Genomic DNA, 24,878 nt, shown 5'->3' with positions numbered 1-24,878 from the left:
CTCATCAGAAGTGCAGATTCCCAGGCCCTGGCCCACAGGAGTTGACTGGAATGAGAAGTGATACATGTGTATTTACCTGAGAGTGAATTAAAAAAAGAGAAATGCTTATTGATGGTGATAGGATAGCACACACGGATTAATAAAGGTACACACCCCACCCCCAGTAATGCTACCTAAAGGCAGGTAACTGCTTTTCATCATCTATTTTAGATCTTCCGTTGCTTACCATCTTACTGCTAAACAATAGGCCAGTTCCTTGTTTTATCAACTTCAAATGTTACAGTGTTACTCACTGTCTTCATGAGATGATAGATGAGGAAATGAGCTCACTCACCCAACCCCCATTCCCAATAGAATCCTGGCATTATTCTTGGAAGCTACATTTTAGCAAGCAACCGGGGTGATTCTGAGATCGCTGGTCTGCCAGCCACACTTAAGAGAAGCACTGGCCTAGCGCGACGTCTAGGTAGAGACACCGAAGTTTCCTCCCAACATCTCTCAAACCCCTGGTTTTCCTGCTTGGCTTCTAGAATTTGCTAATAGAACCTTTCCCCACCGCTGAGGGCTCTGAGAGGCTGGGCATGGGACCACACTGGCAACCACACTGCTCTGGGTCCATGGTGGGTGGACCGGCCCTGCCCTGCCATCGTGCGCCTCTTTCTCTAACGTGTTGCCTCCCGTTCCCCCAGTTGCATAATGAGGACGAGCAGATTTCCCTTTGGGAACTGGCAGAGCTCTGGCTCTAGCAGATTGCTGAGCATCTGACTCCTTTATAACCACCAAAGAGTGGTATCTTCAGACAACAGAGCGTACAGAAATGAGACGCACACACCACAGCTAACGTAACCAGGATGAACCTCCCAGATGAGCTGAGCGAGAGAAGGCAGGCACATGAGGACACATACTGCAGGGCTCCAATTACATAAAAAATCAAAACCAGGCAAAAAACAAACATGCAACACCACCATCAAAACTCATCCATTGGGATGAAACAGAGGGTTGCCTCTGGGGGAGACAGTGACTGAAGGGCAAGCTTACGAGGGGCTGGTGACGTTCTAGGTTTTGTGTGCTTGTATCGCTGTGTTCACTTTGTGAAAATCTGAGCTGCACAATGATCATCTGTGCACCTTTCTGAAGGTGTATTTCAATAAAGAGAAGAAAAACCACGTGGTTCTCCTTCCTCTCCTCTAAACAAGCCCTTCCTTTGGATAGGCCCAAGTAGTCAGCATGTGTGAGTGTTAGTCGTTCAGTCGTGTCCGACTCTTGCAACCCCACGGACTGCAGCCTGCCAGGTTCCTCTATCCATGGGATTCTCTGGGCAAGAATACTGGAGTGGGTTGCCATTCCCTTCTCCAGGGGATCTTCCTCACCTAGGGATTGAACCCAGGTCTCCTGCACCGCAGGCAGATTCTTTACCGTCTGAGCCACCAGGGAAACCAGAAATCGGCCTTGTCTTTGTGGCAGTGTGAGGTGGGGGAGGGATGTGACCGCTGCTGGTTGTGATGCCTCCCAGACTTCAAGCCTGGCTCCCCGCAGAGTGGGGCGACCCGCTGGGTCAAGCAAGAGGCTGGCGATGAGGCCCAACCATGTTTCCCGGGAAGGCTGACAAGATCCTAGCCAACCAGGACTCATGTGCCATCTTCCCCACCTGCTAGCAGCCAAGCTGTCCGGGGGGAGGGTGGCGTATGGGCCCCTAGCCCGCCTCCCCAGGCTGCTGGCCAACCCAGTGTAAATATTATTATACTCCTACGCATCTGAAGGACGCTAATTATTAAAACACATGCCACCCAGGGTAGTACACTGTAATTAGGTTCAAATTAAATTAGCATCCTCTTGTAATTAGGACATCAATAACCACTCTTGAGGCACCAGTTTTCTAGCCCCTCCCTGTTGCTTCCCAACATGGGATAAAGTAAGAAAAGGGGTCCATTGCCTCTCTTCCTGGGACGCAGAAATAATCAAACCAATAAATAAAGTGGAGGCAGTTGTGTGAACCCTTTCTCCACTGTCTGCCTGCCTGCCCTACTGGTTCTGTCCACTGGGAGGAGGTGGGTGAGGGTTGCCGGGGAGGGTTCTTCGGCGTCAGGACTTCTTCCCAGTGGCTACCTAAACCCTGGAGTCTGCAGCATCAGTTCTGAGTCTGGGAAACTTCCCAGATTGCCCGGACTAGCAGTGCTGCTATCCTGCCATCCATTAGCCCGACTCTGCCTTCTTCCTCTGTGACACCTCCCTAAACACTAGGCGGAGGCCTCAGCTTTGTCCTGGGGTGAGGCCACAGCTGAGGCTTGTTACTGGTGTTTCAGCATCTGCTGCCTGCTGAGCACCTAGACCGCATGTTGAGAGCCTGTGGAGGTGGCCTCGGCACTTGGCAGACCCGGGGCTGTGCCGGTGCTGCTGGGTCTTAACCTGTGTTTGGTGGATGGATGGATGGATGGATGACAGGTGCTCAGAAAATTCTGTTGCTCAATTAGGAAGGTGGATGGGGAGGCAGGGCTTATGAGCCAACATCAAGGAGCATGTTTTGCACCTCTAGTGGGAGAAGGACCTTGGAGATTTTTTTTTTTTTGGTGCTATTTGTGCAAGTGCTCATGCTGGCTGGCCTCAACGGGGGATGAAAAGAAAATATGCCAAGGCACCCGCACACTCTGAGGGCCTCCTTAAATTCTGTACTTTAGGTGCCTGGCTCACCACACCCTAGTCCCAGCCCTGCCTGGCCAGGACAGACCTCAGAACTCAGTTGCCGTGGTAAAGAGAACATGGAGCTGGGGCCGAAACCAGTAGTAGCAGGGCCTCCGGCCTGGTGAGTACTCTGACCTTTGTCTAAATCAGCCTTGGAGCAAGAAAGTAAGAAGGGGGAAGACTCAGGCATCGTTTCAGCTGGAGAACCATGGAGGGTTTATCCTTGGGCGCAAATGTAACCAAGGAAACTGAGAAGACAGAGACATGATTTCAGACCCTTTCACTAAAAGAGTAGGCTGGCATCTTGCCCCTTTGCCAACTGTGTTCGTGAATACACAGTGACTACCCCCGGGCCCCACCAGAAGGGAGCAAAATGGGTGAAACGGGCATTCTCTTCTCTCTGACCAGTCTCCTCGATGGATAAAGATGAGAGACCATGGTTAGAGTGGGCCTGCCTGCAGGGGTTAGAACAGCTTCTCCAGGAGCAAGGACACAGGGCAGACTGTTCATCACCTGTGTTCCTGCAGCCTTCTCGGGCCCCCACCGGGGCTGTCTGGAGCCATGGGAAATAGTTTACTGGACCATGAAGAGGTTCTGATCCGAGGATCAAAGACACTCCAACCCAGAGAGGTGGCAGGCAGAGCCCGCAAGTCTTCCAGGGAGGAGGGGGTGCAGGGGTTCTGGCTGCAGCACTGCGCGGGACAGCCCTCCCCACCCCGCCCTTGGTTTTTCTCCCTCACCTCTCTCCTTAACTAGAGTCACCCCAAGAAGAGAAGACAGGAGTCCTGGGCAGAACCCTACACAAACCCTGGGCCTGAATAAGTGAGTGTGGAGCAGAATTGCCAGGAGCCAGAATTTTCTGGGGACCCAGACCTCATTGAGGAATGAGAGCTGGCCAGCCAGGCCCCACAAAGCGTCTCCCCCACCCCACAACAAAGTCACCTCCTCTGACTTTCCCCAAAGACAGGACCAATCTTAATACATGGCAGCTTGAAGCATCACCACAGATCAGAATGTGAGGCAGAAAAGTGGGGCTGCCAAGAAGACAGGCCACCATGTGAGTACGTGCCTAGGAAGGTCAGGGCCACAAGGATGGGGCTCTGGAGTCTGGGGGAACAGGCAGGTTCCCTGGACACCATGGGTGCTGGAGCGATGAGCTCCACAACACGTGCACACTTGCTTTCTCACCCCGAGAAGCACGGGGGCATCTCATCACACACATCGCAGCAGCCACTCTCAGGGTGCTCCCTCGGGGCCTAGGAGTAGTCTGGGGTTGCAGGCACCCTGTCAAGTCAAACAGAGCCAGAGCTAACCTGGAGAGACTGGCTCTCCTCGGCCTGGGCCCTGACCCCTCTCGGAGCCCCTCGTTCTCCAGTGGACACTGGAGGTATCAGGGTGGAGGCCAGGGGCCTCAACCTCAGTGCACTGCGCCAGTCTGTCTGGGCATTAGCCTTTCCTTCCGCTGCAGCAGGAAGCCAGAACTCGCCTCACTTCCCTCAGTGAGACCCTGCTGGCCCCTTGGGGGGCGCTGGTGGGTCCGGCCAAAGGAAAGGCCCAGCAATCTCTCACCTGGGCACTGTATGCTGAGCTGCTGAGGTTCTTGAGAGCAGTCATGTGTAGATGAGTCAAAAGAGAAGACCTGCAGGCTTCTGCACGACGGCCATGGTGCCAGGTATACCCATCAGGCCCCAGGAGTTGCTCCGAAGGACTGCCCTTCTTCCTGTGACTGGCTGTTTTCAGGGAGCTGGTCAGGCACATGGATTAGACCTTGGGGGTCATTTGAGTGTCCAGGTCACCTCCTGGCTGGAGCTGTTGAGATTCTGGGCTCTGGGCTCCACCATCACCAATAAGAGCTGCAGACAGCATGTACTATTTTATTGGGCCTCAAAAGCTTTAAATACAGAAATAGGGAGGGCTGGGCAAAGGGGCAGATGTGGACACGCTGGCATTTGAGAATGGACGTATCAGAAAAATCACATAATCAACAGCTGGACAGAGAGCCGGGGAGAAGGGCGGTCTGGGACGGACGTGGGGTGCCAGTCGGCAGCCAGCCTCGGGGCCAGGATTAAGCCCCCATTAGGACAAAGTCTTTCATGTTTCTTCCTGATTTGAGGACAATTAAAAAAAAAAAAAAGGAACAAAAACCCCACAAACCTCCAAATAGAAACAAAATCAGCTGGGAGAGACAGCGGAGGGCAGTGCCTGTCCTCTTGGAAGACAATGCCTGCCCCCTGAAAGCCGTGGCAGGGGGGCTCTCCCCACCCCCTGCCCAGATGCCGCCCTACGAAACATTCCCAGACACTGAAGCAAAGCTGGACCCAATCTATGCCCCCGATTTGAGGTCTGGAGCTGAAAACACCCTCCCGGCAGAGGAAGGGGTGCTGGCGTGAGCGGGGCTGGGGGTCAGACCCGGTGCCCTCCTTAGCGGCTGTAGCCAAACTCATCTGCGTCATCAGCTCGGAAGTCTCCGTAGCGCCACAGGTTCAGCTGTGAGAAAACAGCAAATGGCTCGTCAGGGAAGGCGGGACAGGCTGGAACCCAGACGGCCAAAGCCCCTCTCCCAGCACCCTCTGGGGCTCCTGAGGCGAAAACTCACCCTGGCGCTCTTGGCTGACTCCTGGGCGTTCAGGTATTCTGTGATCTGTGGGGGACAAGAAAACAACGGGATGGATGGTCAAGGTGCGGGTACTTGCAGCTGAGCGGCCAGAGGGGCCTGGCAGAGGCCCAGGTCAGGTCACATCACTCCCCTACTCAAGGAGTTCCCAGCTCCCTCCGAGGAAAATCCAAGTGCAGAGTCGCCTTCTCCTTGCTGTTTCCAGACTCTGCACTGGCTGTTCCAATCACCTGAAACATGCTTCTCTCCCCTGTCCACCTGGCTACCTGTCCCACCTGCTCAAGCCTCTGGTTAAGAGTCACCTTCTTAATGAGACCTCATATAACCCCCTTTAAAAAATTATGACCACTCCCCCACATTCCTGGTTCCCTTTACTTCTACTTTCACTTTTTCCATTGCACTCATCGTCTGATGTCTAATTTTGTTGACTTATTTTATTCTTTGCCAACTCATTCTTGAATGCAAGTTCCATGGGGGCAGGAATGTCTCTTATTCAGAGATTTGCAGATCCTCAGTAAACATTTACAGAATGAATGAGTAAGTGAATGAACAAACACATTAGGTGTTTCTTGACACCATATTCTTGCCCGGAGAATCCCATGAACAGAGGAGCCTGGTGGGCTGCAGTCCATAGAATTGCAGGGTTGGACACGACTGAAGCGACTTTACACTCACACAGACACCAGAAACATTATGGGTAGTTCCACATGAGGGACACTAAGATCTCCAGGTTTTTTTATTTTTTTTACTACGATCTCCAAGTTTATAGTGAAACTTAAGCTAACTCCTAGGAGTGATCCAAGAAACTGTGGGGAGACTAGGGGTCAGGCCCCTCCTGTCCAGACAAGACACAGGAGTGATCCACAGTGAAGTCTTGTTTCAAATAAATTATCAACCTGCATAACCAGAGCCACAGACCCACCAACCACCCTTCTTCACGTGGGGAGAGAGGAAAGGCAAAAGAGCAGGGAGAAGGGGGAAGCAAGGTCTAGTGGAGAGAGAATGTTGGTTTCAACTCTACCACTTGAGTCTCTCCAACTCAGGAGGGCGGGGGAGCTGGGTGCTGCAGAAGGGCAAGGGGGCTTCCCACCAGCCTGGCCTGTCCCTGGAGGCTGGCATGTCGTGGGGAGAGGCTGGGGAACTGGGATGGGAACAGTGCTGAGTGGGAGAAGCCTGGCTCTAATGATCTACCACTGAGCTGTACAAGGAGGTTCCCTAGCTGGCAGCCCCCATGCTCGTGGTCCATCCTGGGAGCAGTCAGGCTGGCTGCACTCTTCTCACTTCATGAACGGGAGACTCAAGTGTCCAATGGTTGATCCCCAGGGCCATATGTCTCATGAACGAGGGAGGTGGGACTCAGGTCCAGCTCCCCACAGGCTGGAGGGGGTTGTGGCAGTCTTTTGGGTTAAGTGGCTCAGGCGGCACTGAGTGCTGGGAGCTGCTGATGGGCTTGGAGAGGAGGATGTGAGGATAGGAGAGACAGCACGCTGGGCTGTGAGCCTCTCTGCGCCACCCCTGGCACAGCTTCCTGGCCTGTCACCAGAGGGGATGGACAAAGGGGAACTTTCTGTGAAACTTTCTGCTCCAGTTTGCAGCTGCAGTTTTTAGCCAAACCGTCAGCCAATTAATTTGGGAAGTAATTAACTTTTTAAAAAACCCCCAACAAACCCAAATCCATTATCTTCCCCCTGCAGGAGCAGCAGGATGGTGGGCTCCTGCTCCCTCACTGGCTCCCGGGGGCACCCACCCTCCTCTGGGACACTGGCAGCGGGGGATGCCAGGGGCCGCTCCACCCCTAAAGCATGGACCATTTCTGTCCCGCCCCCCACAGCACGTACCACTTTCTGGAACTGCTTCTCCTTGCGCACCTCCACCATGACTAGCCCCTCCTTCACCAAGCCCAGCCCCACGTCCCCCTTGGAGTCAGCAAACTGCAGGGTGACGTGCGGGCAGCCGGCACTCAGGTGCTCCACGTTGAGCAGGCACTGCGTGTTCTGGATGTCCCGCACCACGCTGTCCACCGCGTCGGTCCGAGCATCCTCCTGCGGCGGGCACATACCCAGGTCAGCGTGAGAGGCTGGTACCAGCCAAGAGCTGCGAGGGCCCCAGGTCCCGGACCTCCAGGAAGTCTGCCTAGACGTGCCAGCATCACCTTACTCCCCACTCAGCTCCCCCCGTCCCTCCCACCTATGATACAAAGAATCACCTCCCTGCCAGGGCAGACAAGGGCCCGACTCACCTCCTGCCACTGCCTATAGCTGGCAGACTAGTCTTCACCCAGTGTGCCCTTCCCTACCAGGTTCCCCTCCCCAACCCTGAGCATGGCTCCTTAAGAGCCGGCTCAGATGCTCCAAGGCCGCCTGGCCTTGACCCGGACCTCCCTGGCCACGCCCCTCTCCCCGTGATTAACAGACCGTCATCACTGTCTCCACCCACTCCCATCAGCCAGGGCGGCCCCAGCGGAGGATTTCTGGCAGAGGTGTGACCGGGGCAGATCTGTTTGGGGACAGTCACTTCTGGTGGCACCGTCTGAGGCTGGAAGGAGTACTGGGAGACAATTGCAGCCCAGAGCCCAGCAGGCTAGAGGCAGAGGGCCCCAAGCCGGGGCCACAGTAGGGGCGCAGCCCCGTTAGAGTGGGCGAGGGGGTGGAGGGTGGGACCCAGGAGGGCTTTGCATTTAGTTCCCGTGAGTACGTGCTGGGGCCGCAGCAGTGGTCATGTGTCAGGGGACGGTCCCCTTTGGGAGGAAGAAAGGGGTGGAGACTCACATCTTGGGGCACCTGGATGAAGGCAAAGGCATACTCCGTGGCTTGAGCTGGTAGCACGCGGGTGCTGAAGGCAGGCGGCAGGGTGCCCAGGCGGGTGGACGGCAGGATCTCCCTCTGCAGAGGACACACCGGGCCAGCGGCGTCACACACTGGAAGCCCCCTTGCTCTCGGGGGACGACTTGTGTGGCCAGGCTCCTGAGCACTCTAACTCAGCCCCCTCCCGCACCCAGGACCCGTTTCCACAAGCACAGGCCTGCAGGGTCAGCAAAGCCGGGAAGGCAGGGCCTGGTGGTGCCCCAGCTGGTGGCTCCCACTGACGCAGCCCACCTGATCCACTTTTCCCAATGCCTTCCCACTGTGACACCGGCTCCCTGACCACTTTCCCATAGGCCGGGGCGGGGCTGGGGGGCAGGGGTCCCTGGCTGGGAGAGCACTCTAAGATCAGGGTCCTGGCCCAGATGTGCAGGGCAGCCCCAGTTAGCAAGATCCTTTCCTCTGTGTATTCCTGGGTGGTGGGCTGGCCCGGGATCTGGGCTTTCTATTCACGGCTCCCCCCCCCCCCCCCCCCGTCCCCCACCAGTCCTCAGGAGCAGCACGGCTCTGAAGGACAGCTTTCTCTCCTGCTTGCTGCGGGGAATGGTCAACACACTCCCAGGCCCAGTCCAAGGGGCATTTCTCCTGGGGGTACCAGTCCCTTCTCAGCAAGCCTGGTTTGGGATGCACTGGGGACCAGTACCCAGGCACCTTGTGGACCAGGAAACGGGGTGTAGAGGGCAGGACTTCACAGCCCCCTCTTCAGAGTTTGGGCAGGAGAGAAACTGGGGCTGTGACTGGGCTTGGACAGGAGACTGCTCAGTGCTCAAGGCCTCTGAGCCAAGACGCTGGTGTTGCCCAGTCCCTCAGGACTCAGGCCAGTCAGACGAGCAGCAGAGAGGCCCAGAGGGTCCCCATCTATCAGGGAAGGAGGGGGAGGTCTAAAGCTCAGATGGACTTGACCTAGGGGCCGGTGTGTTGAGGGGCCCCTCCCGGCTGCTCGCCCACCTCCGACCCCGCACTCACGTTGCCGTAGTCGATGTAGAAGACGTGTACTTTGGCAGGAGACTCGACTTTCTCCACTCGGGCGCGGTACCTGCAATGCCATCACGGGCAGAGCTCAAGGGACAGCCTCGAGGAGCCCGGACTCCCCGGAGCCTCAGCGATGGCAGGCCAGGGGGTGCAGTGTTTCCCCGCCCAGGGCTCAGAATGAACACCCGTGGGTGTCACAGAGGGCCAGATTTCGGACTCCACCGGGACCCCATCTAATGGAATCAGAGCATAGCTGGGAGCAGAGGGAGGGAGAGGGGAGCATGTGGAGCAGATTAATGTGTCCTTGGGGCATAAAGCAACAAGACTAATGACTAGATTGATGTCCGCTGTTTAAACCCAGCACACTAAACAGCAGCTGTAATTAGCCGGCAGATCTGTCTGGGAGGCCGCAGCAGGGAATGCATCCAAGTCACTTCGTCACCCTGGGAAGGCCATGGGCCCTATCCTTGGTAGATCAGACGTAAGTGACCTTCCTGCAGCCTGGGAGTGCTGCTACTCCTGTACCAGACAGCTGGGGTGGAGGGTGGTGGCTGGTCTGGGCTCACAGGAACCAGCGTCGCCCCTCACCACCCCTGCCCCTCCTGACATCATCTTTACTGTGCGGGGTGATGGGGTGCTGGATGGAGAGCTGCAGCCAGCCAGGGCTCCCCCAACAGAAGAGCCCAGGAGAGAGGAGAGGTACTCCTGTACCTTAGAGGCCGACTGCAGAAAAACTGTGGGTTACACTGTTGCAAATGGGCAACATAGAGGACCACTCTGGAGAGTTGGCCAAGGTCAAGAGCGACCACTCAGTGGAAGGCAGGCCGATACTGTGAATGCCTCAAGTCTGGCTGGTGCTTTGGCAGGCTGGGGCCCTGGAGACAGATCTCCTCTTGCTCCTGCTTAAGACTCTGCCTTGCTCGGGTTCAGGTGGCTTACCATTCTCCGTCTACGAATTTGGCAATGCAGAATTCGCCCCGGCGGGGGGCGTAGGAGCCCTCGACGGGAGGGTGGCTGGCAATGTCATTGCGCATGTTCTCCATCAGCTTCTCCAGTTGGGTGCCTGTGGGGAGGAAGAGGGAGTGAGACCTGGGTACCACATTCCCTGGAGCCTCATCTCTAGATGGGGCTGGGTGGAAGATGAGCCCGGGGACTGGGCAGGATGTGGACTGCTGCAGGGTGCCCACAGCATTGGCTTGCCCCCATCCTGCAGGGAAGTTCTCTTTGGTCCCTGCTCGAAGAGGTTCATGATATTTTGCAGACATTTCAGGCTTAAGAGGAACCCAGCCTTCCACTTTTGGCTATCCCTGGGGATGCGCAGGGAATGTTCCTGGGCTTTGGTTTAGGAGGTGAAGAAAGTGAGTGGATACCAAGCAAGGCCCAGGCCAACCTGCCTTCTCCATTCCTACCAGGGTTGGCCCTGGCTTGGGCCACAGAAGTGGTGACGGACAGTAGCTACTCTCTGCCAAGTCACCCAGGGACAAAAGTGGAGCTGAAGGAGGGGGCCCCCTCCTTCACAAGGACCTGCACAAGGAAAGGACCTCAGAATCTGGGCTGTGAAAGATGGGAGCGATTCCGGGAGTGGGGCCCAGTCTCAGCCTGTTCAGATGTGGCCGCTCTGACACGACGCGTCTAGAGACATGTGCGGAACTGAACCTCCAAGCGCTGCCAGTGGTTCCACCCTCCCAGTCAACTCACTGCCCTCCTCCACGGCTGGTGGGGTAGGGGGAGTGGGACCCTTCCTTGCCTTTTCTTTCCTGAACCATTCTCCCTGGGTCATCCACCCTGCGGCTGATCTGTCCCTGGGTGTGGCAACCCCAAGGTCTTCTCAGGGGCCCCCTCCTGCCGCATCCCGTCACCACCCTCTTGCTAAGCGTTAGTCCCAGTGGCTTCTCCTTTACATCCCTCTGGCTCTGATTCAAGCTCTACATCCGGCCTTTTTCCACCAGCTTTGCTTTCCAGGGGGAGGGTGCTGGAGTGGGGGGTGGGTGTGTGTGTGGTGGCAGCAAGGGATTCCTCCCCACCCTCAGGGCCCGGGGCCGCCCTGTTACAGGAGCCTGACACATGTTAGCCATCGGCACACTTGTCACAGGGGGCCTTATCCATTCCCCGTCTGGTTTGTGTTTCTGCCACTGCACTGTGAGCTCCTTCAGGGCACAGACCACAGCTCACTTGATTCTGTCACCTCTCTTGAGACCTCGTAAAGCTCCGGCTATGCAGGGTGCTTGGCAACTGCATTGTGTTGAAGAGGGGTCTGCAGGTTTGCGCCTGTCCACACTCTGTCCCTGCCCTGGCCTTCACAAGATGGTTTCAGGGACTTTTTAGAAGCAGCTGCCCTCCCCCTGTCTGGCAGTAAACCCTTTGTTCTCCTGCGCCTGCATTTCTTGCCCAGACAGTAAAATTTCAGGGACTTAGAAGCCTCCTCTACACAGATGAGATCTTGTTATACTTGCTCTATTATTATTATTATTTTGCTCCAAGGCAACAGCTCTGCGAATAGCAAAGCCTTCTGGGAGGTCCTTAGACAGAGCCTGGTTGGTCACGGAGGACCAATAGCAATGCATTCATTACTTCACCAGATCCTTCCCGAAGGCTGGCTTTAATTAAGAGAAGGGAAAAACGGCCAGAGGATGTCCCTGCCTCCCAGAGGGGCGAAGGGTTTCAGGAGAGGGAGTCTGTGTATGCCCAGGTTCCTGTTCATGGATTTGATGGAGGGCAGGGTTTTCTCTGGAGCTCACAGTCATCCAGGTGGTGTGCCATGCAGCACGTCACTTGCTCCTCCAATCTTCCAACAATACGTGGTTCTTCCCAAGTTCCCTTTTTCTCCTTGTTATCTGCCTTGGCTGCCGCTTGGTGCAGTGTTCTGGCTTCCAAGAGCTGTCACTGACAGCCAGGCGGGGTGCGGAACCGATACAGGAAGCCTCGGAGGTCACAGAGGCTACATGGAGGCCTTGAACTCAGCCTCAAGCTCTGTCCCTTGGAGACCCCAGCACCTGTTCTTACTCAAAGCGAGTCCTACCTGGCAGGACCCAGAGGCCAGGTAGAGCCTGTGGGAGCCGGGGTTCCCTGGGCAGGGTCTCCTTTGAGTTCCCTTTCCCTAAGCTCCCGGAGGGCCTTCTTGCCGGCTCCTGGGCTCAGGAGTAGCTCTCATTCCTACCTGGGCCACCTTTCAGACCTGAAGGTTTCCTCCTGGCTTCATTCCCCAGGCAGTGGCCGGGCCCCTCTCACCAGGAATGCTGCTGACCACGAGAGAACCTAACCCTGCAGGCTCAGCAGCTCATCTCAGCCCCGCCAGCCCAAGTTCAGAATGGTCAGTCTCCCCAGTGAAGTGACATTGCCACAAACGCAGCTACCTGGGCAGTATCGTTGGTGGGGAAGTGGCTGACACGAGGTTGCCGACCATTGGAGTGGGCCTGGGGGTGGGGCCGAGGAGGGCAGGGAGAGCCACACTCTGTCACCCTCAATGTCACTGACATCTCCCGCCCCCTCCGCCTTGCAAAGACCTGGTTTCCTCGACCAAGAAGTAGCTTAAAGAGCTTTTTCCTCTGAAACTAAAATGTTTCCCCGCACAGGGTGGCAAACGAGAGAAGGGAGGTCAGGAATGGACAGAGAAAAGGTAGTGGAGGTGGGGAGCTGGGCCAGAGAGGCCCCAGTGCGGTTGCCGTGAGAGCCAGCCCTGCTGCCCTCGCTCCTCTGGAAACCTGAGGTCTCTGCCGAGAGTGGGGGGCGGGCAGGACGGCGGGCGAGGACCCTGGCCTCAGTGCACAGCACCGGAGGGCAGGAGAAGAGGGAGGATGGAGGAGGGTCTTTCAGAAAGACTTCCTGGGGATGATTTCCCCTAGAGTGCCGCCTGTTTCCATGGCAACTGGTCACCACTCGGGGCTTACAGGAACCTCTGAAGGAGGAGAAACCCCAGCAGAGACAAGCCCGGGCTGCCCCCACCCTGCCCTCCTGGGGGAGGCTGAAGGGCAGAGGCGCTGAGCAGAGCCGGCGTGCGCTTCCCGGCCATGTGGAGACAATCTGTCCATTGCTTCTTGACGGGCTCCGAGGGCACCATCCTCCTGCCTAGCTCCGCCAGGGGTGTCTGGGAGGAAAACAATGACCTCAGAGTCTCAGAGCACCACCCAGACAGGACTGGTGACCTCACCAGTCCTCAGAGGACCGCTCAGCCTCGCCACCTCCGTTGCGGCTGAGAATATGACCTTGGGCCCAGAGCGCCGCTCAGGGGCCTGGGAGGTGGGCAGCAGCCGCAAGCTAGGCAGGGAGGCCCCTGGAAGCCTGGGTCCCGCCCCCTGCCTGAAGAGGGGGGCCCTGAGGTGGGCCAGCCCCACGCCAGTAGCCGTGAGGTGGTGGAAACAGGGCCAGGTGTGTGCTCACCTGTCTCCACATCCTGCACATAGAAATGCAGGTCATCGGTGATCTCCGTCACAAACACTGGCTTGTAGCTGGCCGAGCGCTCCTTCTCCTCCAGCACAGGCATCACCTCCTCCACAGGCTGCTCCTCGTAGTGGGCCCAGACCTGCACGTGTGGTCAGCAGAGGGGAGGTGAGGGGTTCAGGAAGTGAAGTCAGAAAGGACGCCAGGAAAGGGGCTCTGGGCAGGGGGAACCACTGCTCTGGGGATGAGTGTGGGGGTGAGTGAGTGTGGGGGTGATGTTGCATCATGCTGGTCTGAGCCCCTGGAGGGCAGACATGGGGGTGGGGGAACTTCCAGTCCAGCAGTTCCCAAACTCTGAGGTGTCCAGAACAACTGGGGATCTTCCTGGGAATGAAGGTGCCAGGGTACCCCTCCCTGCCTGCCCATCAGGATGTGCTCTAAGGGTCCCAGGGAAAGGGAATCGAAACTCAAGACTCCCAGCGACTCTCACACACGCAGGCGTGAGCCCCTTGGCCCTGTGGTGGTGACCAGTCCCTGTCCCCTTCCCTTACCCCCTGTGAGGGCCACTGAACGCCCCAGGCCCTCCCACCGTCACAAGGCCACGAGCGCTCCTGAGGCTCTCCAAGCAACGGCGCTGGGCCGCGGAGGGGAGGGCCGCCACTGTGCGAGGATGCCCGTCCTCCGCACCTCACGGAGGTTGCTCTGACCCCGGTTCGGAAGCCGGGCCGCCGCCCTCCACCCTTCCCTCTCCCTCTCTCTCCCCCAGCCCTGCACTGTCAGGGCTGCAGTGCTCAGAAGCTGATGCAGGGTGACAGCGCGTCAAGTCCAATCCCGCGGCCAGGAGATTATCCCAGTAGTGAGGCCTGTCAGAGCAAGGGAGGGAGATGGCTTTCCAGCCGGGCGGCAGAAAGGGGCTGGGGGAGTCCGGGGGGCTGGACCACACACTGGGTCCCACACATACAGGACTCGGGTGGGCGGTGACAGAAGTTATTAGCCCAAACCTTATATGCTCACTCAGGGCCGCACTAAACATTACCCAAGTACTAGCTCATCTAATCCTCACAGCAACCTTTTCAAAAGAGATCAACATTACCCCTGATTTTACAAATGAAGAAACCGAGGCACACAGGCTTGCTAGACGTAGCAGAACCAGGATTTGAACACTGGGGGCCGGGCCCTAGAGCCCTTCAAGGGGAATTTTGGCATCGCCTGGGCCCCTGAACACAAAAGGCAGCAATGAACAGTGGGAAAAGTCGTAGGTGGGAGTTGTGGACTCTGGTCCTTTCATTTTCCCCTTTAATTTGCTGTGTGACCTCAGTCACGTCACATGCCTCCTCTGAGTCTCCTTTTCTTCCCCTGCAAGAGGTGGCAGTTGGGCCACGTGACCCTTCTGCCACACACGGGCTCCTGGGGCACGGTGGGGCGGTGCACCAAGCAGCATATGAAAGCTGGAACTGCTGAACCACTCTGGATGACACCCGTTGAAACCATGGTCCTGCCTCTAACGTGGCATGAGTGCGTGTCCTTCCACTGGAGGGAGAGGCCTGGGCCCGGGAACTGGAATGAGCAACAGGGACTTTCTGAGCCTGGGGGGAGGCTGCCAGGGAGTGGCGGAGACTCGCCAGCGGCATTCCTGGCCCAGCAGTCCATCCTCTGCGCCATCCCCACCAGCACCACTCTCCAGACTGTGCCCCTACCGCCGCAGACCAAGTCAGGGCCTCCCTCCGCTCTTGTTCCCTGCCTTTCCCGGGGCCCCTGCGCTGGCTCCTGAGCCGGTCCCCATCCTAACCCCTCGGCTGGAGGGGAGGGAGGCTCCTCTGCCTCGTGGACAGAATGGGAACAGGGCTGAGAGTAGAAACTCCTCAAGCCAAGGTGCCTCAGGTGACAGCGTCAGGTTTCCTCCTGAAGAGAGAAGGTGGGGCGTCTTCCCTGGCAGGTTCAGGGGGCAGCGGGGTGGAGGTCAGGGATGATGCAGACAGAGCCTCGGGGTGGTCCTCGGGCCCCTTTCCTACCAGGAGGCAGACAGAGGCCCGTCCTATGGGGTCCCACAGCTCACAGGGCAGCGGGCAGGCAGGGAGCAGAGGACACTGCCGCCTCTGGGGATGAGAACACACTGGAAGCCTGAGGCTGCCCCAGGCCAGAAGAAGGGGGGCTGCTCCTCAGACGGAGTGCTCCATTTCTAAGAGGGCAGGCCTGGCCCTCAGTCACAGAGCCCTGCGGGGTCCCTGCAGAAGCTGGTGAGTGTGGCCCAGTCAGGCGGCTTTGTGGTGGGAAGGAGTCAGTCAGCTGGAGGGCAGGTCCCCACCCTAAGAACAAGGGCGAGCTGGGCCCACGCCGACTGCGGTTGTCTCTCTGCAGAATCTGGGCAGGGAGGGGCACACACGCCAGCCAGACACCCTCTGTGACCCCGGCTACAGATCCCGGGGGCTAGTGGGCAGGGAGCCCCCTCCCTCCCCTGCTCTGCACTGCTGGGTCAGCCACTTCCTGTCCTGCTCAGATCCCCTGCACCCCGGGGCCAGCTTAGCAGCAGAGGAGAGGCAGTCTCTTCTGTCCTCGCCCTGCCCCCATCCACACTCCACCCCCCTGCACTTCCTCCCGGGGGAGCCCTGGGTCCTCCTCCTGGCAGGCTGCGGGCTGTGTGGACCCGAGGTTCCACTGCATGGAACCTTTCCTTTCTAAATCCTATTTAATACCAGAGGAGGGGCTGGCGTGCGGCCAGGGTGGTGAAGGCCTGCAAGCCCGCAGTGGGAAGCTAAGCTCAATAAAAGCCAATCGATGGCCAATCCAGGCCTGTCAAGGGCCCTGCCGAGGTACGAGTGGGGCAGGGGGTGTGGGGGACAGACAGCTGCCCTCTGAGGCTCCCTCTCTGGCCCTCAGACCTGCCCAGGATCCCGAGAGGAGGGGGAGGGGGAACCCTGCACGAGCCTCCTACAGACTAGCCTCTTCACTAAGGAGAGGAGACGGCAAGGCGCAGGGGGATCAGGTCTTGCAGGGAGGTAGCTAAATTCTCAGAGTGGGGAACACAGCATTGTTGGGGTTCCTCATTCAGACCTTCTCACAGGCACATAATCACACCCACCCAAGACTTCTGTGCCCCTGGTTTCACAAAATCTCTCGGTATTGGCTTTCTCAGCCCACAGGGACCATGATGATCTCTTAGCCCCGGATGCATCGTCTCTCGACAGCTAAGGCAGCTCTCACTGGTTCACTGGCAGGGCCAGGCTGGGGGTCCTGGGACACTTCAGATACGAAGTTTACTGCTGCCCAGCTGACCACCAGATTCTCCCGTCTGAGTCCAGCTAACTCGGAGGGCTGCTCCAAGGCTCTGCCCACGCTGTTCCCAGAGAGCAGCCCCACCAGGAGGAGGGAGCTCGGGCTAGGTTCCCCCAGGCCTCAAGGAGGAGGGGATGTGCAGGAGGGCCCCAGGAGGCGGGCGGGCCCTCGCACTGAGAGTGGTGTGCTGCATTTTAATTGGACTGGAATAAAACCACGTAGCCTGTGTAAGTAATTAATCACTGGTAATTACTCCTCAGCACCATCACGTGGCACCAGAGAAATGACGACTTGGGTTCTTCCAGACAAATCCACTGCGTAGTAAATAGTGATGCCTGGCTCAGCACCTAAGCAAGGGACCACGCTTTGGCCAGATTCCCTTCTCTGTCCTTTCCTCGGTCCCTCTGGGGTCTCTACTCTCAGACGGCAGAAGGCTACTCAGATCTGAAGAGATGGCTTCCAGGCTCAGGTGCCGAGTAGCCAGGGAGCAGGGCCAGGGGGGCAGAGATACTTTCAGAATCTGGGCCTTAGAGGCGGGTGCTTGCTGAAATGTCCCACAGCTGTTAACTCGTTCCACCTTTGCACCACCTCTCCTCCATTCCCTGCAGCGAGCAGAGGACACAGGGGGTGTCAGTCTTAAGTTAAGCTGTCACAGAAAGGAAACCCAAGAGGAAGTGCCTCCGTTGTAGGAGCCGAGGCTGCCTGCTTCCCCATCACTCTAGGAAGACAGGCTATAATGGGAGCTGTAATGGAAGCAGAACTGGGACAGAAGTGGAATCCTCCCCAGAGGCCCCGTGGTGGCCTGCTCGCCCCTCCAAGACGTGGGCAGTCTTTTCCACCTGTCTTGGCCTTTGGAGCCACCTCTCCCTGGAGTCCTTCCAGCTCTAGTAGGGTCGATCACCTGTCCTAATCCTAGGGGATGAGACTAAGAGACACAAAGATCCCAGAAGTCCTCCGGCACCTGGTGCCTGGCCCCTGGGGGAAGTGTGATGCTCTCTCAGAGGAGAGGTGGGAGGAGCCAGAGGCTTCTGGGCCCCGGGGCCCCCCACTCCTTTTGGCAGGTGTCTGGGCCTTGGCTCTGAGAGGCGAGTTGTAAGCCAGATGGCTGCCCCATGGGGAAGGAAACATTTATTCCTGGAACAAATTTATGGCTCAGCACGGCTGTCCCATGAAATCCTCCTCAAGCTCCGAGAAGCCCTGACAAATTGGTGGCCAGCTGATTTATCCCCATTATAGGGGCTGAGCCGTAAGTCAGTGGCGACAGGCTGTGGGGGTAGGGGCAAGGGGCTGCCGAGCCCGGCTCCCATCACCAAACCGCTGGGTTCCTTAATCGTCCATTTGTTTCCAAAAGCTGCTTTCCAACCCACCCCCCTTGTCTCTTCAATGCAGTGTCTGCCCAGACTGATGGGCTGTAAATCTGCTGTCCTAACAGCTTTATGCATCTCCTGGGGCAGCTTCCAAAATGGGCTTCCCTGCAGGGCAATGTGAAGGAAATTCAGACATGGGCTGCAGGCCACCCGGCCCCTCCGAGAGCACTGGAGGGTCAGGGCGGGGGAAGGAAGGTCTCTGGTCTCGGGTGACCCCGGGCTCCAAGGTCATCGTCCAGGCAGCTTCCGGTGTCAAGCCCACCAGAGCCGGGGTGGTGGACAGGGGCGCTCAGAGAGGGTCCGGGGCCTGCCTCAGCGTGGGGTCTGACACCAACACCAGCCGGAGTCACTCAGTTGACGGGGGACAGAAGCGCTTCTGTCTGTCGTACGGAGGCAGCAGTGCTGGTGTGGGGGGACGGGAGGGCGAGAGAGGGCAGCCACTCCTTCCCCGCCGGGCCCCGGCCCCATTCCACAGCCTACCTTCTCCTTCTTCTGCTTGGCGGCCTCCTCGGCAGACAGCAGGGATTTGTAGTAGGCGCTGCGCTCGGCGGTGAAGTGGACCTTGGAGAGCGCGTGCTCCACCAGCAAGACGGACAGGTTGGCGCCGTCGATGTGCAGCCAGCCGATGAAGTTGCCGGCCTTGTCCATGCTCTCCACCTCCACCTCTACCTAGGGAGCAGAAAGGGGGGTGTCAGCTAGCATCGGGAGCCTGGGGTGGGTAGGGGAGGAGGGCGGCCCCGGGGCCACTGCCACCATGGTCAGCCCACGGGCAGGAACAGCTGCAACGGTGAGTCAGCGTGCGAGCGGGTGAGAGTGTCTGAGAACCCTTCACCTCAGTGCTGTGAGCTGGGCTATGTTTTTCAGCTTCTTGCACCCCAGACTCACCATTGACAGATGTGTCACTGACAAAGCAACGTCAGAACTCCCCTTGCCTCAAATCCCCTCCCCTTCCTCTTGGCAGAGAGCTACTAGGGAAAACTTGACTCTCCTTAGTTTTAAGTGAGCTGTGTGTGTGTTTCTGTGTGTACACAGCTAAAGGTCAGGGGTGAGTCAGGCAACACCTACTCCTCCTCAGCACCCACTGAGCCCCAGCTCTGCTAGGAAGATAGGCAAGCCTTGGGTGGAAGTGGAGAGCAAGGCAATCCCCAAGGAGGGGAGAACCTGTGTTCTTCCTGGAAGAGCTGAATGAAGTCATGCTTAATGAAGGCAATAAAAGTGGGATGAGAGCCAGGTGAGGAGAGGAGGGAAGGGGGCAGGTGGGCAGAGAGCACCCTGATGCGCAGGGGTAGTTAGGGGGTGATTCCAGCTGGAGGTTACCCCTTTGTAGGGGTGTGCTCACCGCCATCAGCCCAGACTTCGGGGCCGAGCACAGTGGCTGATCCCCAGAGCCGGCAGGATCCCTGCAGAGCCCAGGGACCCCCGACCCAGCACGGATGCCGCTCTGCCTCATGAAGGCAGTGGCCCAGGAGGAATTCCTTCTCGGCTTCTCTCCCAACCTCTTCCCCTGCTAAAGGGGCCTGTAAAAACCTTCACTGCTAAACGTAAAAACTTGTATTCATTTAAACGGCTTCAAGCTCGATTAAGCAATAAAATGAATGTCTAAATACCTGGGAGTTCTCTGAAGCCTGGGCCAGAGCCAGTGGCAGCTGCCGAGGACACGAACAGGAAGGACCCGGGGTCCCGCCTTCCTGGTCCTGCTCTTGGTTCCCCGCTCTGCCCTCCCTCTGCGCACCCAAGCGGCCTCTGTTTCCTCACAGGGAGTCGCGTCCCCAGCATCTCTCCTGGCAGAGTTAGGACTCCGCCAGGTGTTCTTCCTATTTGCGAACACCCTCTTCCTACACGAAGACCTCCGTGACCCTTTCAGGCGGAATGCAGGTTCAACAATGCCTGAAGTGGGGGTGTACTGTAGAAGGGGATATGAAGAGTTTATTAGAGCTAGAAAAAGAAGGTATTATACTCATCTAATCCAACTTGATTTTGTTAGTGGGGAAACTGAGACACAGGGGCAGTGGGGCCAGAAAGGGGCAGAGCTGAGAGCAGAGGCCAGGCTGCCCTGCTTGCCTTCTTTCTCCACTGCCTCCTTGGCGCCTCCCCTACTCTCCCCACAGCCCTGTCTCAAGAGCATCCTTCCTCCAGCCACACCCCTAACCTCCCCACCCGACCCCTCCCCACACTGTCCACTGGGTTAAGGCCGGCTCCACCATAATCCAGGACCCTGGACCTTGCCCCTCCCAGGTGGAGCCAGGGTGGGAATGCCAGGCTTTGTTGGGTGTTGTCCACCCCACACGGGCACCACGCTGCTGAGGGCTGGAGGAAGGGAGGACCCGCAACTGTAGATGGCAAAACTGGTTTCCCCTTTCTCTAATCCTGGCAATAATTCATTGGGAGGACCTGTGTGTGTGGCAGAGAACAGGTGGGCAAAATGGTACATGATAAAGCACAGGTGCCTCAAGAGCTTGCTGGCCAGTAAATTCACTGAAGTGAGTGACAAACTGCCTGAAGAGCGCTCTGCCACCTTGCAAACGCCCTGGGTGCTGCAGCACGGGGCATCCCGACAGTGGGAGGTCTAATGGTGGAGGAAGAGGCTGCAGGCTTGTTAGACTCAGACGAGAACAGGGATGGAAGGAGAACACATGGGAAGACCACCTCTTCTTCATTTGCTGTGCTTTATCAAGCATGCTAAGATCAAGCGGCAGCTGATCCCAGACGACTTCTGGGAGGAGTAGAGGACTGCCTGCCTTGTGTTTGGGGGCTCATGAGACAATGGGTAGAGTGGGGGTGCCGATGCTGGCTCCTACCACCAATCCACAGGGCTTCTTTGCATTTGGGGGCTCCCGAAACACCTCCTCATGCCCAGCTGAAAACAAGTCAAACTGGTACAGTTCCCAGGCCCACGCCAGCACCTCTTGTCCTCTTCCACTGTGTTCGTTGCCAGGTGTCCTTTTCCTAAAGCCAGGATGGCTGCCCTGATCAAGCCCGAGACCTCCCTCCAGCCAGGGCTGGAGGTGGGCCGCTGCAGCTGTGACGAGAAGCCCGTGGCTTCCTCTCACACCAGATTCCTGTGGTGGAGGTAAGGGCCTGAGACATGAGCTGCAGAGGTGACCAGACAGGTGCCATCCATCTCTCTTGTCAGGTGCCCAGGCTCAGACCCTACTCGCCAACGTCGAATTCACACCTCACCCTCCGAGGCCACAAACCAGATGCTGGCCTCTGAAGGTTCCTGCCAGGGGGAGACGCCAGCGAGTGACTAAGCAGCCACACCTGGGGCCAACACCGCTGGGGAGCAGCCAGGCTCTCTTGGCAGGTGAGCCCTGGCTTCACACGTACCCAGCCTCTCCCTGCCGGCAATCGATACGCTAACTTGGGCTTGACAAGCCCCTGGGCCCAGCCGGTTGCAGAGGAAAGAAATCTCTGGCCCTGGGCACCGTGCTGCTGCCCAATCCATCTTGGGCTGTAGAGGGAGAGATAAAGCTGTCGCCTGTGGGTCCCCGCTCCTCCTTTTATTACAGCTGCTGCCACCACAGTAATTTCTCATTCAAACAACGGGGCTTTAGGGAAGGTAGGCTGGTCTTAGAGGAGGGCTGGGGCTGGGCCAGTGTTCCTGCTGCACCTGGGTCTCTGGGCTTCTGGCCTTGCTGGACATGCCCCAGCCTAGATGCGCAGAGGGTTCAGGGTGAAGACTGAAGTCTTGACTCTACATGGGGACCAAGCAGAGAGTGTAGCGGGAGCTCCCAGGTTGGTCTACATGTTCATCCTTCATCATGTCTCTCTTTCACACTCACTGCTGAGAATTTGTGACTTGACTATAAAATTACATGGGTCCATATCTGTGATGGGCTTCCCTGGTGGCTCAGGCAGTAAAGAATCTGCCTGCAATGCAGGAGACCCAGGTTCAATCCCTGGGTCGGGAAGATCCCCTGGAGAAGGAAATGGCGACCACTCCAGTTTTCTTGCCTGGAGAATTCCATGGACAGAGGGGCCTGGCGGGCTATAGTCCATGGGGTTACAAAGAGTTGGACATGACTGAGTGACTAACACTTTCAGCTCTTCATATCTGGAAAAGCTCCATTTCTCTGTTCAACTTTAAGACTTACTCTTAAGACTCATCAAATTTCTGGTATTTTTCTCCTAATTAAAAATATATATACATACTCTCTCTCTCTCTAGTTATCTGTGGTACTTATCACTATAAAGTTACCATGAACAAGGAATTAGGGAATCCTGGACCACTGCCTCCTGGGGAAACACAGGGTTAGGTTCCTACAAGACTTCAGCCATATTTCTATCAACTTATCAATACCTAACCTGCTTCGACGAGGGCTTCTGTTTAAAGACACCGTATTTAATACATACCGATGACTCATTAACATTGAACTCACAGCCAAGAGCGCTGTCACTCATGCCTGAATAAAGCTTATCTAACACACGGATTTTCTCCTTAAGGCACATCACAGCCGTCCCGCTCTCAGGAGCACTAGACAGCGCTTCAGCACTAGGCTTGGAGGCCATTTTTAACTACAACATAAAGTGCAGAAACCCTGAAAACCTCGGTGCTAAGCAGACCATGAGTAGGACACTTGTTTGCAGGATGACAGCTGAAATAAGAAGGCAGAGCCACCTCACGTGCAGCCTCAGCTGGAAATGTACTCCCCGGGAGACTCGCTACTCTATGCAAGTTCAAAAATGATCCAAAAAGTTGCAGGGGTACTGACGGAGCTAACAAATTTTAGCAAGTGAGTGAATTAGAAAATATGGGCTCACATATAATTAGGACTGACCATACACAGATGTTGCTGTTGTTCAGTCACTAAGTCGTGTCCAACTCTTTGCAACACGCCAGGCTTTCCTGTCCATCACCTGGAGCTTGCTCAAACTCATTTCCATCGAGTCAGTGATGCCATCCAACCATCTCATCCTCTGTCGTCCCCTTCTCCTCCTGCCTTCAATCTTGCCCAGCATCAGGGTCTTTTCCAGTGAGTCATTTCTTCCCATCAGGTGGCCAAAGTACTGGAGCTTCAGCTTCAGCATCAGTCCTTCCAATGAATATTCAGGGTTGATTTCCTTTAGGACTGACCAGTTTGATCTCTGGTATACAGACTATAAGCAGAAATTTCCTGCAAGTTGCCTCCAACTGCAGATAGGAATTAGGGGAAGCTCTTTCTTGTCAAGTACACAAGAAACCTCTTTTGGTCTCTTTCTGGCTACCCTAAGTGTTGGTGAGACACTGCTCATGGACTGCGGTGTAAAGTGAGAAGTGCTAGACAACATGGCTGCCTGTCTCTTCAGCATCTTGGAGTGTTTCAGGAAGAGACCTGGACTCTCTGCCCACTGGCTTGGGAGGTTCCTGCAATGGCACTGACATCAGGGAGGTCAGGCCTTGGGTGATCACCATGGGCTGCCACAGCACTTCATGTGGGCATTTGGTGTGTATATAGACAGGTGATAATAGCGAGGGGCTCACGGGGTACACGTGGACACAAGCAATGTCAGCAAGGGACAGATGATGGCTTTCCTCATTCCCCATCCTCAACGCTCATACTGAAGCCAAATGCTGGGACCTAGGAGCACATGGAGCTAGGGGGAGGAGAGGCTATGAGCAGGGGGTGCCACGTGGAGGGGGTGGCTTGGTGATAACTCTGGTTAAGACAGAAGCAAGAGCCTAGATGTCTAAAGGGCAGACCCACACTGGACATCCTGGATGCTCTGCTCACCTGCTGGCGTCTCTCGTCCTCCGCTCCCGATGCTGGCAGAGTGGGTGGGGATTTTGCAGTTCTGAACTAGGCCCTGGGAGCTGAGCTCTTCCAGATCTAACACCATCTTCCTGTGATGGCTTCCCTAACCTTGGCCTGCAGTGAACTGAACACTTGGCCCGGATATCTCCCTCTGACACTCAGGGACCAGAGTTAAGACCATGGACTCCGGAACAGAGACATTTACTCACCACCTGCTTGACTTCTAGTGAATCAATTATCTTGGAATTGTGATAGTACCTATCTCAAAAGATGTGTTTTGATGACTAAATGAGCCAATGTAAGTATGTTAAACACTTAAAAGGGTGCTTGACACACAAATGCTTCTTCAATTATTTACTTCTTGGGGAGGAGCAGTTATTTAAAAATGTCCCTATTCACCAGCTAAAATGGTGCTAGTGGTAAAGAACCTGCCAGCCAATGCAGGAGACATGAGACTTTTGTTTGATCCCTGGGTTGGGAAGATTCCCTGGAGGAGGGCACGGCAACTCACTCCAGTATTCTTGCCTGGAGAATCAACCCCACGGACAGAGAAGCCTGACACGGGCTAAAGTCCATGGGGTCACCGAGTCGGACACTGAAGCAACTTGGCATGCACTCAGACTGTCAGCTCCAATGGGAGCAAAGCTTGTTCTCTAAATCTGCCCCAGAGCTGGGTGTACTGACTGGGCCAGGAGGTGGTAGAAAGAGCATGAATCCTGCAGTCAGACAGACCTGGGCTCAAATCCTAATTCCGACCGTGAGTTTTTGGTGAAGTACAACAGCGTCCACTTCCTTTGGCTCAGGGCCAGCTGACAGCAGTCAGGCCAGTTACAACCAGCAGCAGCCCTGCTTGGCTGAGCCCAGTTCCCTTGGTTCTCCCTCAGAGAGGCAGGTGAGGGAAGAGGCAGTCAATCAGAGTGGCCGGGGCTGGGGCTGGGGTTGGGGTGGGGAATCCTTCTCCAACAAAGAGCGAATCAGGGGGTGTGGCCCGGCCAGCCACGCC

General features: G+C 56.7%; 1 protein-coding gene across 1 annotated transcript in view; it reads right to left on the bottom strand.

Annotated features, from left to right (window-relative positions):
• Positions 1–4,533: 4,533 nt before the first annotated feature.
• SND1 (staphylococcal nuclease and tudor domain containing 1) overlaps positions 4,534–24,878 on the bottom strand; it is a 411,508-nt gene continuing 391,163 nt past the window's right edge. The window contains exons 17-24 of the mRNA XM_043463642.1: positions 18,624–18,812; positions 13,504–13,645; positions 10,066–10,189; positions 9,121–9,190; positions 8,062–8,175; positions 7,132–7,335; positions 5,276–5,320; positions 4,534–5,166 (exon numbers count right to left, since the gene is read on the bottom strand). Coding sequence (XP_043319577.1) covers positions 5,101–5,166; positions 5,276–5,320; positions 7,132–7,335; positions 8,062–8,175; positions 9,121–9,190; positions 10,066–10,189; positions 13,504–13,645; positions 18,624–18,812 — 954 coding nt within the window. The 3' untranslated portion in view covers positions 4,534–5,100. The remainder of the gene's footprint in view (positions 5,167–5,275; positions 5,321–7,131; positions 7,336–8,061; positions 8,176–9,120; positions 9,191–10,065; positions 10,190–13,503; positions 13,646–18,623; positions 18,813–24,878) is intronic.

Source organism: Cervus canadensis, chromosome 3, assembly GCF_019320065.1.
Source record: "Cervus canadensis isolate Bull #8, Minnesota chromosome 3, ASM1932006v1, whole genome shotgun sequence".
Lineage (NCBI taxonomy): Eukaryota > Metazoa > Chordata > Mammalia > Artiodactyla > Cervidae > Cervus > Cervus canadensis.
Note: the sequence above shows the minus strand (reverse complement) of the source record. Positions and strands in the feature narration are given on the sequence as shown.